Source organism: Podarcis liolepis (genome assembly GCF_965112155.1).
Source record: "Podarcis liolepis genome assembly, chromosome: 11".
NCBI classification, from domain to species: Eukaryota; Metazoa; Chordata; class Lepidosauria; order Squamata; family Lacertidae; genus Podarcis; species Podarcis liolepis.
The window spans coordinates 39,918,556-39,936,434 of NC_139565.1; the positions used below are offsets into that span (position 1 = coordinate 39,918,556).

The 17,879-nt window shown below is 44.9% G+C and overlaps 1 protein-coding gene across 2 annotated transcripts in view; it reads right to left on the bottom strand.

The window, feature by feature from the left end:
• The window catches only part of RGS7BP (regulator of G protein signaling 7 binding protein), a 54,608-nt gene extending 37,913 nt beyond the window's left edge, over positions 1-16,695 (bottom strand). Inside the window, exons 1-2 of one of the 2 annotated variants that reach the window (XM_083465544.1) lie at positions 15,661-16,695; positions 12,187-12,353 (exon numbers count right to left, since the gene is read on the bottom strand). In XM_083465544.1, the coding sequence (XP_083321670.1) occupies positions 12,187-12,353; positions 15,661-15,822 (329 nt within the window). In that variant the 5' untranslated portion in view covers positions 15,823-16,695. Of the gene's footprint in view, positions 1-10,970; positions 11,034-12,186; positions 12,354-15,660 lie in introns of those variants that run through there. The other variant, XM_083465545.1, reaches the window with a different exon arrangement.
• Between the last annotated feature and the right edge of the window lie 1,184 nt (positions 16,696-17,879).

Here is a 17,879-nt window from a genome sequence, read left to right on the forward strand (position 1 = left end):
AAACGACAGCAACACAATATTAAGGTTGTCAAAATTCCTTAGCGGTAATCCTGCATACTTCAACTATGTGACATGCAATAATTCCAACATTTAAGTAGGACAAGCAAAGTTTTCCAGTACAGCTTAGTTTTAAGCATATGTATTCAATTTAAGGCCCATCCCATTTGAAAGACTTCGGGCAGATAATATTATTGTAAACATATACAATCCACCACTTCAGTGGAACAGATGAAGCTTTTACAGATATGAGAATTTGGCCATTGTACACATTATCATATTCCTGTTTAGTAAAAACAGCCAAAACAACCAGAACCTTGCAACAAAATCCTAAACATAATAAAATCCACTTGTTTCAACAGTTCTTAATCCCAAGATAGCATGCTTATATTTGCAAGTTAAAACTCTGCAATATGCTCAGACCAGGGCTCTGGAGAATCTACTGGAACAGTTCTGCAGTTGTTTTTCCTAAAGACTCCAATGAGGTCTAAAAAAATAAATCTATTTTTTAAAAGTGTTTATTATTATCCAATAGTACAAGAGTGTACTTTTAAAAGATGGCAAAAGAATATAAAACGGTATTCTAAAATAGCTTAGCTGATCTAAGCGGTCATTACACTTAATGAATATAGGTAAAGGTAAAGGTACCCCTGACCATTAGGTGCAGTCGTGGCCGACTCTGGGGTTGTGGTGCTCATCTCGCTTTATTGGCCGAGGGAGTCGGTGTACAGCTGGAGTCATGTGACCAGCATGACTAAGCCGCTTCTGGCAAACCAGAGCAGCACACGGAAACGCCGTTTACCTTCCCGCCGGAGCGCTACCTATTTATCTACTTGCACTTTGACGTGCTTTCAAACTGCTAGGTTGGCAGGAGCAGGGACCGAGCAATGGGAGCTCACCCCGTCGCAGGGATTCGAACCGCCAACCTTCTGAGTGGCAAGTCCTAGGCTCTGTGGTTTAACCCACAGCGCCAACCGCGCCCCTTATAATAAATATAAAGTGTGATATATTATTATGTTGGGGGGAAATCTGTTACTTTGACTTGTAAAAATCTCAAGTTTAATGCTGTTGTCTTTAAACATATAGGCCCGTATCCAATACACTTGCACTAGTAGACAGGGGAGTGCTAATGTTGTGCAACAAAGGATTCCAACACTCCAGGTGCATTAGCAGAAACTCATTGCACAACAGACATGAAACCAACGGATTGTGCAACCAACTGTACAACCAAATAATCAACAACAATGCATTCTCTTGCACAGCATTCTGCTGGCACAGAACATTTCACCAAAGCAGCATGTATACTGCTGAGTGACTTTAACTAGGCTGGATACAGTACTAGGCTGGATACAGCCTTTAAGGTATAAACGTACTTTTCTACATTTTAATATATGTTCGCTTGTACAAGCTAATCTCAAATGAAAACTGGGTGCATTTCACCCATTCATATTATATCCAATCTGTAGTATATATTTATTGCTTCTGAAGTTGCTGTGTTCTTGCAGACAGGGGTGGAGCCAGAGAAGCAGCGAAAAGGATTCTGAACACAGGTTATTAAACCAGATTACGCTATACATTAAACAGATGGAGAGCATAAAATCCTTGAATATAGCAGAAGATTATAAAGAAATCTGACTGTATTTCCTGCACACAATATCCTCTGGCAATAAGATGCAGTAAAATATAATAAAAATAATAGCAAGGATACAAAAATATATGTGACAAAACTAGGAATTTATCTTTGAGAATTTCCTTTGCACTATAGGAAAGATTGGGGACGCGGGTGGCGCTGTGGGTAAAACATCAGCGCCTAGGACTTGCTGATCGCATGGTCGGCAGTTCGAATCCCCACGGCGGGGTGAGCTCCCGTCTTTCGGTCCCAGCTCCTGCCCACCTAGCAGTTCGAAAGCACCCTTAAGTGCAAGTAGATAAATAGGTACCGCTTTACAGCGGGAAGGTAAACGGCGTTTCCGTGTGCTGCGCTGGTGCTGGCTCGCCAGAGCAGCTTCGTCACGCTGGCCACGTGACCCGGAAGTGTCTCCGGACAGGGCTGGCTCCCAGCCTCTTAAGTGAGATGAGCGCACAACCCTAGAGTCGGACATGACTGGCCCGTACGGGCAGGGGTACCTTTACCTTTATAGGAAAGATTCAAAATGGGATGAAATGTGTTCAGAAAGTATGTGTGAGAAGGCAATAGTGCCAGGGCAGTGCAGGGTCAAATGCACCCAAAGCTTATTCCTTCATTCGGGCATTAATGCATATCCGGAGTTGAACATTTGCCCAAATGTGCCTCCTTTAACAGTTTCTCAGGTACATAGGAAGTATGTACCTCTCCTACCTACTTAGAATGACAATAGCTGTCCAAAGCTTTGGATAGTGGCTTAAAAACAGTGTGATATGCAGAGATTAGCAGGGGAAGCTTTTTACAGCACTGAGACAAGAATTATCACTTGGTCATATCTGTACATCAAGCGACTTTGGCTAGCTGAAAACATTTTAAGTAATGGATACATCCATTTACTTGTATTATTAAAACCTCTTTTGGTCAGTTATTAATTCATCAAAATCACATTAGTTTTCATTACTCCCATTTGTTTTCCAGTGCTCACAATGCATAATGCACCTGTTCTTCATTGGCCTGACTTACATGTTTCCCACAAAAACGGTATTACTTTTTTAGGCATTTTACAATCTACCATGGATCACCATCCACCCAATTTCATACATATAGTATAAAGGGCTCCCATTTTATAGAATGTGAAGGGACACATTCACACAGACTAGATGCTTTGATGAATAAAGAATATGTCAAGCACATTGTCTGATCTCACTGATATATGTCTCTAAACTACCAATAGCTACCCAAGAACAAGGGAACGAATAAGGTAGGAAAACAGTGTGGAATACACTGACAATGCATAAAGGAATGGTAAGACATGACTGTATGGCAACTGATTTTCACTAGACAAGGAACAGAGCATCAGAGCAATCTGAAAATGATCAGGACAAAGAATTCACAGGCAAACAAAGGCTTCATCTCCATCTTTTATATGCTTCTCCTTTTGCAGTCGTTAAGAGTGGTCAACAGGCTCATCTTAGCTATCTGCCAATCACCCATTCCCACCACCCTTCTGAGTAATATCCCTCCCCACCTTTTCACTATATAGAAGGATCTGGCAACTTCTGTTTCAGTGTATCTGAAGAAGTGTGCTTGCACACGAAAGCTCATACCAAGAACTAACTTAGTTGGTCTTTAAGGTGCTACTGGAAGGAATTTTTTTATTTTGACTATGGCAGACCAACACGGCTACCTATCTGTAAATGCTTCTCCTTGTCACTGTGACTGGAGGGTTCAGTGTGGCAAAAAGACGCATCAGTTGTTAAAATGCGTTTTGAGTTGAAGATTGGATTTTCACATGGTCGTTTTCCCTCATTTTCTCCCCATCTCCCAGTAATCCTCACCTGACATATTCAGATTGATAGAGGAAAACAAACTGCTCAAAATGAGCAGCAAATGAATATATGGAATTTGGAAGTCATTTGTCTTTCTTCCTCTCCAAAAGGGATACTGTAGAGTTGGGAAAAAGTTCAGGAAAAGGGCAGCCAAAATGATCAAAGGCATGCAGTGACTTGCCTACGTAGAAAGGCTACAGAATTTGGGGACTTTTCAGTTTAGCTAAAAGGCAAGCATGTGATGATGTGGTAGAAGTTTATAAAATTATGCATGTCAAGGAGAAAGAAGATGGAGAAAGGTTTCTCCCTCTCTTTTGTAACATTAGAACTCATGGGCAGACAATGAAGCTGAATGTTGGAAGATTCAAGACAGACAGTGTTTCTTTATAAAGATAATAATAATAATAATAATAATAATAATAATAATAATAATAATAATAATAATAATAATAATTTATTATTTATACCCCGCCCATCTGGCTGAGTTTCCCCAGCCACTCTGGGCGGCTTCCAGTCAAGTGTTAAAAACAATACAGCATTAAATATTAAAAGCTTCCCTAAACAGGGCTGCCTTCAGATGTCTTTTAAAAAGAAGATAGCTGCTTATTTCCTTCACATCTGAAGGGAGGGTGTTCCACAGGGCGGGGCCACTACTGAGAAGGCCCTCTGTCTGGTTCCCTGTAACCTCACTTCTCACAATGAGGGAACCGCCAGAAGGCCCTTGGTGTTGGATCTCGGTGTCCGGGCTGAACGATGGGGGTGGAGATGCTCCTTCAGGTATACAGGACCGAGGCCATTTAGGGCTTTAAAGGTCAGCACCAACACTTTGAATTGTGCTCGGAAATGTACTGGGAGCCAATGCAGATCTCTCAGGACCGGTGTTATATGGTCTCAGCGGCCGCTCCCAGTCACCAGTCTAGCTGCCGCATTCTGGATTAACTGCAGTTTCCGGGTCACCTTCAAAGGTAGCCCCACGTAGAGCGCATTGCAGTAGTCCATGGTTTAAGTATGGAATTCACCTCCATAGGAAGCAGTGATCCATGGGATTGGACAAATTCATGGAAGAGAGGACTATCGAGGGCTCCCAGTAATGATGGCTATGCTCTGCATCCTGTTGCTTCTGAATGCCAGTTGTTTGAAACCACAGAAGAGTAATCTTGTGTTCGAATCCTGCTTGCAGGTTTCCCACAGGCATCTCGTTGGTCACTGTGGTAACAGGATGCTGGACTAGGTGGGCCATTGGCCTGATCCACTACTAGGCTGTTCTATACTGCACCTCTGGCATTTGTTTCTTCACGAATGAAATATATTCTCATTTCTTTCAATACTTCATCCGTTACAAAAGGAACGCAAACCCTACAAGACGAAAAACCACTATGACTGCCTCGAAACCAAGAAAGGAAACCAGGCATCCAATTTCTAACTCTTTTTCTAGGGAAAATTCCTGAGTTCAAAGGATGTATGCATGCTTGGTGGCAGAGCAAGCATGCCTTACAGTGGTGCCCCGCAAGAAGAATGCCTCGCAAGACGGAAAACCCGCTAGACGAAAGGGTTTTCCATTTTTGAGCTGCTTCGCAAGACGATTTTCCCTATGGGCTTGCTTTGCAAGACGAAAACGTCTTGCGAGTGTTCCGATTTTACTAAGCCGCTAATAGCCTTTTAGCCGCTAATCCGCTAAGCCTTTAATAGCCGCTAAGCCTTTAATAGCCGCTAAACCGCTAATAGCGCTAATCCGCTAATAGGGTTGCTTTGCAAGACGAAAAAACCACTAGACGAAGAGACTCGCGGAACAGATTAATTTCGTCTTGCGAGGCACCACTGTACATGCAAAAGGTCCTAGATTCAATCTCTGGCATTTATCTCCAGGTAGGGTAAGAATGCCCTCTGCTGAAACCTTGGATAGGCAGCCCCTGTAGAAAACACCAAGCAAGATGGACTGTGGTTTGACTCAATACAAGACAGCTTCCTATGTCCCTATCTGAAAGACAGAGTGCAAATGGTGTTGCTGTTTTATGATGAGAATATCTTCCAGGACAGTCACGCTAAGTCAGTCACTTCAGGATCAGCTAGTGCAGTGTGGCACATTAAACAAAGGCAAGGGGCAGAGGAAGCGCAACACAGCGACTCTTCCTTTTTGTTCCTTCTGTGTAACTCCCAATGATGGACAGGCACATCTCATCCACAGCAAAATGAATGTTTGCAGTAAGGGCATCCAGCTCATGCTTCTAACCAGCATGTATTTCCGCCACTATTCAGACACTGCACAAGAAATCCAAGACACTTAAACCTCCTTGCTTGTACATAATGCATGAAGCTGACCTTGGTTGTCTCCAGCTTCTGGTGTCTTAACAAACACTGCTGCAAGATTGCAAGTGTGTGGAGTGCACCTGTGTTTGCAAGGGAAGAAGGGAGGGACTAAACTGGACTGGGATCCACTGGGTATTGAACTGGCTTCACTGCTGCCATATGGGGCCTGAACACTAGGCCAGCTCCAGGCTGGTATAGCAGGGTTTTGCCTCCTGCTCGTCTTCCACCCCAGCTGAACTGAGAAGCAGGGCTGCAGATGTGCTAGTTGCTACACCTCTCTGTCATACTTCACTGCTGCTCAGCCAGGGCTACAATTGCTTTGCCCAAGGCGCTGGGTGACACATACAGCAAACTGATGAGAACTATACAGAAATGGCAATTACCGCTATAGAAATAAATAATAAAAACCAGCACTGTGGTCCAACTACACAGGAAGACTCTACTTATTCTAATAATTATTGTGGTTGGGGTTTTTCTCCTTTCTTTAAGGTGAGCCTAAGCATTTCAGAAAAAGGACTTCCTATTGAATATACTTTTATGAGTTTGTGGGTGCAAAACACCCTAAATTCCAGATCAAGCTAGTGTTAGAATTTAATTAAGGCTTGTGTGTCAGACTCCCACGTGTTAGAATCGATTTGTGCACATTAAAAGTTGTATGTCAGACACCTATTTAATTCTAGGGAATCAACAAGTTTGAAAAGCTAATTAGGTCAGGCTAATTTCTTTTTGAGGTAATAGCCTGTGTGAATGGGCCATTAAGAGTACACAGGGTCAAATGACTAGGTGTGAGATGCAAATGAATGGGCCCTCCCTCTCTCAACAGATAAAACTCAGAAGCTTAGAGTAGGGTTGTTAAGAGCAATGCAACAGAGATAGAAAGAGGGCTAGAGAGAGTTAGAGAGCAACGTTTAAGAGTGATGGTTGGGGTCTGCTTAAGTCAATGGCTGCTATGTCTATGGGAGAAGCCAGAACCACTTGGAGTGTCAATGCTGTGAACTCCGCCATCATAGGCTCAGATTGTATATACTATGTGAATATAAACCATATATCATAGAGACACTACAGTCTCTGCTGTGCCTCATTTCCCAAAAGGAAACACGGACCCTGGTAAAGAGCACCTGGAATCTTGCACTGCTCAGACACCAGTGTTAATCCAAAGTGCAATGTGTGGATCATTAGTCATGGATTAGGTAGTTTCAAGCCCCTCTCACTACCAGGAGCATGATGCCCATGTGATGCAATCAGTTGAGCTGCCAAAACAGACATCCCAGACCCACTGTGTGCAAGCGGAAGCATTCTCCTTTTGGTCACTGTGTGGAGCCTGGCCAATGCGGCACACTTTATAATTTATCCATAAATTAGAACATTCAAAAATGCCTTGTCAAAGTTCTGAGCACAATCACAACTACCCATGCAGCTTTTAAACGTCTGAGTGATGACTCAAAAAGACATTTTCTTGCCTGAAACAAGTTATGAACATTATGAGACTTAACTGCAAGGGGTGTAAGGTTGCAACCCTAAATCTAATTACTACACCTAGCAGTTCAAAAGCACGTCAAAGTGCAAGTAGATAAATAGGTACTGCTCCGGCGGGAAGGTAAATGGCGTTTCCGTGTGCTGCTCTGGTTTGCCAGAAGTGGCTTAGTCATGCTGACCACATGACCCGGAAGCTGTCTGCGGACAAACGCTGGCTCCCTCAGCTAGTAAAGCACCGCAACCCCAGAGTCGTCCGCGACTGGACCTAACAGTCAGGGTCCCTTTACCTTTATGTCCTACTGAACTCACTTCCTTCTGAGTAAACATGCTTAGGACTGGAACTGCAAGTCCTGTTAAAACCAAAGGAGCTTAAGCACACATATATGAAAGGAACCCAAGCAAAGCGGCAAAGGACACTCCACTTGCAGAAAGTCATAAATTCTATCCCTGGTGTCTCCAGTTAAGATTATGGGTAGAACATTCTGGAAAAGAGCTCTGCTGGAGCCCCTAGAGGGCCACTGGCAGAGTAGATAACACCAATCTAGATGGATAAATAGTCTGAAGGCAGTATAAGGCAGTTTCTGATGTTCCTATATTATACGTACAATTGGCTATTGCTAGTGTTTACTCATGATTTCTGTGGCTTTGCTTTTCCTTTGCCACAAAATACCTGGCCTATTTTTTAAAAAATATCTACGTTTTTGAAGGAAGGGTAGTTGTTGGTTTTTTGCATCTTTTTATTGCTGCTTACTGAATTGACTGCAAATGCCTCCAGTGAATGCTCACTGAAGCAAATGGAATTGTTGCCTGTGTGTGATGATAATAATGTCTGTTTGATGATAACAGTGTATGCTTCTGCCTCCTTGGTGCTAAAACTATGAAAACTTCACCCAAACATTATGGCTATGAAGAAACATAGCATGACAGGGGTGCTCAAAGTTACTCAGCAACCTAGCGACAGGCAGTGGTTGCAAAATTTGCTTTGTTCTACCCGCAAAGTAATACAAGAAACTTTGAGAATCGGGAGATGGGGGGACATGGCAAGAACTGAGCAGGAGCTAAAGCTGCCATGGTTGGTCCATTTGTAGCACTATCCAGAGTATTGCACGATGCAACTACATTGCATAGGCTGGTCAGTTTGCTTTGGGCACTCCTTCAGGGCATGCGTCTGTAATGAGAGCATGAATGCAGCTAATGAGTATGCAAGGTAATAATGGGAAAGAGTGCTTCTCAGTATATTCAAAGTGCTTGCTCCCAGGCACCTGAGATTGCAGGGCAAGGCTTCTAGGACAGATAACATGTTTTGTAGACGGTTGCAAGTTCTGACACTTCCCACATTACAATTTCATTCCTTTTTCTGAATGTTCCCACAGTCTGGGAAAATACTGGTTTTCTGAATAGCATTTTCTGAATTTCTTTTTATAGTTGAGAGAAACAGCAGAGACATGAAAAGATTAATTCAAGAAGAGAAAAATTGCAATTAATTTCCCAAACAGCTAATATATCTAGATATTAAATCTGGCTTCCTCAACCTGGTACCTTCCATATGTTTTTGACGGCAACTCCCACCAATCCCAGTCAGCCTGGCCAATGGCCAGTGATAATGGGAGTTGCAGTCTGGAGGGTGCCAGGTTGGGCAAGTCTGTATTAAAGGGTTCAGGCCTCATCATGGGACTGAAACTGCCTTGGTCGCACTGGTTGATGATCTCCGGCGAGCTAGGGACAAAGGTGAGAGTTGTTTCCTAGTTCTGCTGGATCTCTCAGCGGCCTTTGATACAATCGACCATAACATCCTTCTGGACCGTCTAGAGGGGTTGGGAGCTGGGGGCACTGTTATACAGTGGTTTCGCTCCTTTCTCCTGGGCCGTGTTCAGAAAGTGGTGGTGGGGGATGAGTGTTCAGACCCTTGGGCCCTCACTTGTGGGGTGCCTCAGGGTTCCGTCCTCTCCCCCATGCTTTTTAACATCTATATGAAGCCGCTGGGAGAGATCATCAGGGGGTTTGGACTGGGTGTCCATCAATATGCAGATGATACCCAGCTCTACCTTTCTTTCAAATCAGAACCAGTGAAGGCGGTGAAGGTCCTGTGTGAGTGCCTGGAGGCGGTTGGAGGATGGATGGCGGCTAATGGATTGAAGTTGAATCCTGACAAGACAGAAGTACTGTTTTTGGGGGACAGGGGGCGGGCTGGTGTGGAGGACTCCCTGGTCCTGAATGGGGTAACTGTGCCCCTGAAGGACCAGGTGCGTAGCCTGGGAGTCATTTTGGACTCACAGCTGTCCATGGAGGCACAGGTCAATTCTGTATCCAGGGCAGCTGTCTACCAACTCCACCTGGTACGCAGGCTGAGACCCTACCTGCCCGCTGACTGTCTGGCCAGAGTGGTGCATGCTCTAGTTATCTCCCGCTTGGACTACTGCAATGCGCTCTACGTGGGGCTACCTTTGAAGGTGACTCGGAAACTACAACTAATCCAGAATGCGGCAGCTAGACTGGTGACTGGGGGCGGCCGCCGAGACCACATAACACCGGTCTTGAAAGACCTACATTGGCTCCCAGTACGTTTCCGAGCACAATTCAAAGTGTTGGTGTTGACCTTTAAAGCCCTAAATGGCTTCGGCCCAGTATACCTGAAGGAGCGTCTCCACCCCCATCGTTCTGCCCGGACACTGAGGTCCAGCGCCGAGGGCCTTCTGGTGGTTCCCACATTGCGAGAAGCGAAGCTACAGGGAACCAGGCAGAGGGCCTTTTCGGTGGTGGCGCCCGCCCTGTGGAATGCCCTCCCATCGGATGTCAAGGTGATGGACAACTACCTGACATTCAGAAAACATCTTAAGGCGGCCCTATTCAGGGAAGCTTTTAATGTATGATATTTTAGTGTTTTTTGGTTTCTGTGGAAGCCGCCCAGAGTGGCTGGGGAAACCCAGCCAGATGGGCGGGGTACAAATAATAAATTATTATTATATTATTATTATTATTATCTGGAAGCTATTTCCCTATATGAGTTATTATATAAACTACTGCAATTGCACATTGCTTATGCCTAATTAGCTCCAGATTCTTCTTAAAGTTTAATTTGCAGTTGCTACAGTAATGTTAACCAGTGTGGCTAACAGTTCTAAAGGGGGGTTCTTCCTCTCATCTATCCAATGGTCCCTGATACATTAAGAGCTAATCCAAACACCAAATTAGTGCAGCAGAGGAAAGACATTTGTCCATGGTCTTATTTGAGAAAATATACAAGCACAATAAAATGAATACAAATAATGCTTCTCCGAATGGTTGTGGTAGATCTTTCAATTTTGTTCACAGTGGTTTGCTTTTCACCTAATCTTCTTTCCCCAGTCATAGTTGATGTTAAGAACTAGTGTACGTGACATCTGAATGGCAACTACCATGCATTTTCTGTAACTGTCACAATAATAAAATAGTGGAATAATGGGACCTGCAAATACTTCGCTTCTAGCCATTTTGTGGGCGTTTGGCACTACAAATTAGAAACTTTGTGCCCTCATTCCAAAATATATCACAGCAGTTGCACCGATTCCTCTTTACTTCTGGAATGTGACAAGATGGGGTATGTTCAGCCTCCTTCATGCCAAGCTAAGGCATGTAGAACAATTTAGTTATTAGTACCGGTGCAAATTGGGAGCGCATTTCAAAATGTTTATCAGAAAGACCCTAATGGGCATCAAACTCTATGTATCTAGTGTACAAACTGAGTATTCACTACTTACCTGGCATAAGCTTTCAAAAGGATAGATTTTTAGCCTCCTTTTTGCAGGTGCAATTAGTACCTGTATGGTTTTGATACATAAAAACGAACAGGCAAGGTAAATGAAATGTGTTCCAAATTCTGCTTGCACCTCAGATATAAAAGGTGGGCATGTAAACAAAAGCGAAGATTTTACAGATGCAAACTGTACCTGCAAGACGGAAATGGCGTTTTCAACAGAGTATCGCTTATTGAATTTCTTTGGTATAAGTTGCTGTCTCAGCTGCAATTACCTTTCTTTCTTTCGTTCTTTGTAAAGACACACAAAAGTCCAGCTACCCGGCAGCAAATTACATTAGCTGAGATGCCATTGTCTGGTTAGCAAAGGCTTATGAGACATGCATAGCTGTGGTCTAGTAACTTTCTTCTGTGGCTTCATATTTACAAAATCTGATCTGGAATGGCTAAAATGTGGCCACCAAGCTGTTGCTGGACTCCCAACCTGCATCAGCCCCAATCAGCAGGGCCAATGGTCAGGACTGAAGAGAGTTGCAGATCCTTCCTACAGGTTAGCTAACACTGATCTAGCACCACTTTTTGTACCATGTTTCTTTGCATTCATCAATTCACAGTTTAACAGACTCAGTGAATTAGCATTTCCATGATAGTTACATGATAGAGATGATAGATGATAGATAGCTATAGATAGATAGACAGACAGACATGCATTTTAAACCAGGATAGTCCCACACCAGGCTATCCCCCACTCAGTCCTGGGAACCACACTTTGTTGAACTACTTAGAATTCTGTTACAGATTTTTCAGTATCTCCTCAAAAAACACAACATCTACAGTTTCTACGGGAGGAGGAGTATGTTAAAAGTAGGTTAAACCCTGGCTACATTCTTTGCCACCCTCTCGTTTGGAGCCGTTTTGGAAGTATGAGGAGACTAGTCATAATCAAGGCATAAAAAAAATCACTGTAACACTCTTAAACACTGCTGTAGTCCTTTACCACTGTAGAGACTACACATTCATCTGGTCCCAAGGGGAAACCAAGGCCAAGCAGTAGATAAGCTGAGTGTGTGCAGTGAGTCAAAAGAGGAATTCAGAAGTATTCTGTGCCACCTAAATGCACCACAGCCCTCGATCATCTCTGCTGAGACTTGCACAGGATTATCAGCCACCCAGAAGCTTCTACATGTATAGAACGGGAAGAAATGGAAGAAGCCTCCTACCCAGAGATTGCTGATAGCTTTTGGTGGGCCTGATGGGCGATCTCACATCCTTTGGTTCGGTTTTTTTGCATTTCGGCACGCAGAGATGGACAACTGGCCGAGACGTCCCCAATGGAAATGACCAGTTCACGGTACAGAGCCACCTGGGTGTTGAAATCCTGGACAAGCTGAAAAATAAGAATATAAATTATATGCCTATTTACTAATGCAAGGTGCTTCAGAGATAAGGACTTGTGTGTGTGTGTTTGTGGCTTCCCCAGCAGGAGCCTGCACTCTTGGATACTAAACAGGACCAGGCTCAGCCTCAATGATGTCATAAACAGCTAAGGATATTGTGGGATCTGCCCTCTGTACAATCAAGAGTATACATTTTCAATAGGAAAAAAATATCCTGCAAGCTCTAAATATTTGAAAGTGTTTTTTAAATCTTGTAGCAAGCATAAATAACAGCTTCTCTTTCCTCAGAACCGAGGGATTATTTTATCACGGAAGAAGATATTGTTGCCAGAAATAGTTGCCTCCTTTCCCCCCACTGATTTGCAATTTACTGCCCATCTAGGGAGTGGAATGTGCCATTCATTTCTGTACTGGAGATTGCTAACTTATTGTTAAATTATTTTCCTTCCTTCTGGCTCCAACGCAGTTTTCACTAGGCTCAAGAATCTGAACTTGCTGACTAATAAGAGCTATTGGAAAAGGCCCTCGCCGTTTAGTATTCCTGCAAGCTCTTTGGACTGTGCAAAACAAACAAGATGGGAAAAACAGATCCCTCCCCCACCTGAAATACTTCAAACCAGCATTCAACTAGCAAAGTCATCTTTACGCTTCTGGAAAATCTTTACAAACTGAGCACTACCAAGACTATTATTTTGTTCAAGTGCTAATTTACTTTTGATTAACCTTCGTTTTATTTTGTGGTCACAAAATGCATTTGTTTATGATGTGAAACAAGGGGAAGCATGAACAGATTTCTCCAAAATGTCTCCTTGCGAGAGAAATAACAATATTGATCCTCCCAGGTTTGCCCATCTTTTAACCTTAATTCTCAAACTTACCATAAAACAGGGGGAAACTGCATCCCTACCAGATGCACGATGGTAACTTGGATCCTAATTTCATCAAAAACCTAAATCTCAAAGCCAAATGTTGGGCCATAATCTCAAATTGCATTATCAAAACAGTTTTGCTCCTACTGCACAAATCATTGCTGCTATTAGCACATAACTAAAAGACAGCTCATATTATCTAGTAGTAATTTTGGCTTTTTACATTTTTTTTACAAGGAATTACTATAAAGAGGGATAATCCACCCAGTATGTTCAGGCTCCAAGGTATTATTGTGCAGAAGCGATGTGGAGTGAAAATTAATCTTCCATGTCTTTTCTTTTCAGCCTAAAAATCCACTGGACTGTCAAAAATATGTATTTGACAGATCGCCCAAGCTAGGATTCGGCAATGCTATCCTCTAAAGCTCTTCTGTGAAGCTTCCAGGGCCTTGGTAAAGTCCTGTGAATTCCAGCTTTTATTTTTAATAAAGTTTAAGTTACCAGCCCTCATTGTTGCATAAATAAGTCTGCAAAGTGCAAGGATTAAGAAATCTGCTAGACTGAAACAAGGATGCTGCTAAAAGTAGGTTCAAATTAATTTCTTTTCAGAGCTCAATCCATAAACTGAAAAGTCAATGATCAATTCAAGTTTTTCACGATGGAGTATATAAAAAAAATTAAGAATACGATCGCGAAACAATCTGGGAGTAAGCCCTACTGAATTTAATGGCACTTACTCTTAGTAAACATGCAAAGGATTAGGGTAAGAATGCTTCAATGTAAATTCAACTGTCCCACCAACTGACACTAGGATAGATCTTGAAAAGTGTATGCAAATTGTACTAATTGCATGTATCTCATGTATCTACATTAGCTTAAATTAGGCCTCTTAGACCTTTGCGCTGAACAGAGGTGCTCATAATAATAATAACGACAGGCCCAGTAAATATCTGAATTGGACACTTTCAACAGAGCTACCAGGAATTTGCATTAAGTACTCTAAACGGAAGATAGTTGTGCTTCCTACTTGGCTACATAACATATCTGGTACCAACACAGTCCACTTCCGACACAAAAGAGGTCTCCTAATGGGTCCAGGCTATTTGGGCCACCTGTCAAGGTAAGAGCTCCCAAATTCCCCTTGCTCATCTGCGAAAAAGCAAGCCTTCTCTAACTCTAATTCAACTTCCATGACTTGTTACAAGTTCAAGGTTTAAGAGAAACTAAAGGCTTACAGTGCAACCCTACACATTTACTCAAAAGTAAGTCCCGCTGTTTTCAACAGAACTTATTGCCAGGAAACGTGTATACAGGATTACAGCCTTACAACCACTTACGAAAGGCTTCATTTCTAGTTGATGTCAGTGTCTGCTTTGACACACTTTGTTGAAAATTATTCTCCTTACATACAGTAAAACAGGGAAAAAGAAGACCTACCCAAAGTGGCATAGTACAAGACAGCTATATAAAAGGGGGCAGTTAAAAACCTAGGGCATTCCACCTCACCAGTAACCTAAGGTCTAGTACAGTATCCTTTTGGCTCCCTTTTTACTCTGCCTAGCACTGAGGTTTAGGCTGTGCTTACACAAAACACTTTCCTTTAAAAATAACAGCAGCAGCTTTGCCCTACCCAGTCGAGGGGGGCAATTCTGATCTGCTCAAAAGGAAACTAGTTTATGAGATTGCAGTAGTCAGCAGCTGTTTATCCAGTTGCGGGGAGTTTTCAGAGCAGTTCATTAGCACTGAGATTTGGCCAGATTCACTTCGGGATGGTCTTGGGAGGCTTGCAAACAGAATCCAGCAGACCTCTCGATATTTGTGTCAGATCAGTTAGCCCAGCTGCGGCGGGATACAAGGAAGCATATTCTTCCCCCCGCTGCACACACGAATACACGCTTCCTGTGTAGCTCCTACAACACGCAGCTAGCTCCTGGGCTGGGATTTTGCCTGCGCTTGAGTTACAGGTGCTTAGTCCGGATTTTTGCAGCCTCGGGTGCACTGAATGCACGGAGTCCACAATATCCCCTCCACATCACAGGAGATTGTTTCTTCGACGATTCAACCCTGGCTCCTAACCCCATTCTCCCTCCTCCTTCCCTTCCCGCCAGACATCAACAGAAACGTTTGCCCGAGCGCCAGCAAGATCCCAGTACGCCTCCCCTCTTTCTCCATGTCGTCTGTACGTCGCCTGTCTTTTAAGCCGCGACGACTTCACCGGGGTGGGGGGGAGAGAAAGAAAAGGGTGTCAACTCCAATACGTACTGCAGTTTTTACAAATAGTGCAACTGCACGTGATCAGAATAGACAAGGCGAAAAAGGGGGGGAAAGTGGGGGGGGGGAGAGGAGTGGTCCCTACCACGAACAAGCCAAATGCATTCAAAAAGAAACGGGGGTGGGGAGGGGGAGAGAGCCGTTGCGTTTTACCCACCATCTTGCAGTCATCCAGGGCTAGTCTCTGGGTCTTGGGGGCGCCCTCCGAGGCGCTGCCTCTGCGCTCACCGTCCCTGCTGTGCAGCGGCGTTTTGCTGATCTGGAAGATCGAGCCCGCGGACCTGGGGCGCTTTTTGCGCCCATTCGGTGCAGAACTCATTCATACACATCCACTAAGCTGCTGCTGCTACGCGGATCCCAGCCGGGGCGGGCACAGGCTTTCCAGCACGCCGGCCCCCAAGCGCCGCTGGCGGCGGCGGCGGCGCGTCGTCGACGATGAGCCCGACGAGGGACCCAGAACCGCTGGGGCTCTTCTGCTTCGCCCTCGGCTGCCGCTTCACAGGCGCGAGGGCTGCTGCGGGTCCTGGGCGCCTTGCAGGGGAGCAGCCGGGTACGCGGTCGCCGCGCCTCGTTGCAGCATCGCTCTCCTCCGGCTACAGCAGCGAGGTCAGCGCGGGGGATGCTAAGCAACTTCTTCCCTTCGGCAGCAGCATTTCAATCCCTGGAGCAATCGCGGAGCCTGCTTGCCTCCTTCCTGGTCTCCTGCGCCGCCACCGCCTCCTCCTCTTCCCCGCCGCGATTTCCAGGCAGAGTAAGAAATCCGAGGGCGCTTCTTTGCGCAAGCGGCGCTTCCATTCAGGAGCGCAGCAGCCTCTCTCCCGTCTCGTCCCTAAGCCCCGCGCCGCTGCCCGCGAGCCACTTCTTTGTGTTCTCCGCGCCCAGCTTCTGGCTCGCCGACTCCCTCCCTCCGCGCCGCAACAGCCGTGCCAGAGCAGAGACGGAGCGGGTGCATGTGTGCGTGTGTATAGGAGCTGGAGTTGGGCGCGCGCAGGCGCACGCCGAGAGGTGGGCCGCTTCGTTTTCCCTTGGCTCGAATTGCTCGGCTCTAATCGCTCGCCTTAAGCCCGTCTCCGGAAGAAGGCTCCCTTGGCCAGCGATCCCCAGGGCGAAACCCTGCGGGAGGGTTTGCAGAGAGAGAGGATTGGGCTGGCTCTCCAGATTATTTTGTGCCTGATTTGGCGCTACTCGAACGCAGGCGGAACTCGCCCCCCCCCCGTCCCCAGCGCCATCCCCCAACGGTCCTTCGAAACCCTGGGAATCAAAACAGGAAAAGGTTTGAAAATGGGCCCTTGCAAATTTGGTATCAGTTTTGGGACAGCGCTGCATGACAGGACATCACAACAAGCCACTTCTGGCAGTACGCAAGGCGCTGTGACCCATTATTTCACATTCTCTCTCCCCCTCCCCCTCCGCTCCTCCATTCTGCCTGCTATCGCAAAGATGTAGATTTAGGTCAACCTGTGTGCCATCTGGATCATGGGGTGCCACGGGCAAAAGGACAGGTGCTTTGCAGAAAGACGTGTTGACCACAGATTGACTGGTCAAGATTACTCATGCAAAGGAGTCAGCCCCACTCCAAGGAATGCATGCAGGAACCAGACCCATTCATGCTGGATCTGAATGTTGGAAACTGGCCCCCTCGGGAAAAGGCTGGCTCCTCTTCCCAGGCTTGTTGGGGCCTGTTGCCATGATACAAAGTATGGCTAGCACTTTTGGGCAGGACGAGTTACTGGTTGGGGTAGCCTTACACACATGGGTGTCACAGCAAGTGAAAAATTTTAATTATACCCCTTTTCATTTCGCTGCGTACGCATACCTTCTCTAGCCCCTAGCAAATACAATAGAATTTTTGTTCTGTAATGCACCAATTATCACCTGGGAAATGCTGACTTTTAAAAAATGCTTTCAAAAATCTTTAGAAAAATTGAGACTTGCCCTTAGAGGCCACCTGTGACACATCTGCCTAACATGCCTAAAAACATGACACTGGAATTCAGAGTCACCCAATGAAACTGGCCGGCTGCAGGTTCAGGAAGGTTGTGTTGTGTTCAACACTTAATCCAACATACTGAATTCACAATCACAACTTTGGTTTCACTATCACTAGACTAGATGATCCTTTTTTTAAAAAGTAGAGAAATTCATGGGGAATAATTACAACAATTATCCCAGCTTCCATGAGCACAGGAAGGTACAGCCAACAAATGAAGTGTTTTGCTGTCATACCCCGCTTGTGAGCACCTCCTTGCATCTGGCTGGCTATTGCTAGAAGGAAAATGGTGGACCTGGTTTGATCCAGAAAGTCGGTACTTGGGCTTCTTTGACTAATATCCATACAACATGGATTATGGTTGTTATTTTAATCAATTTGTGTTT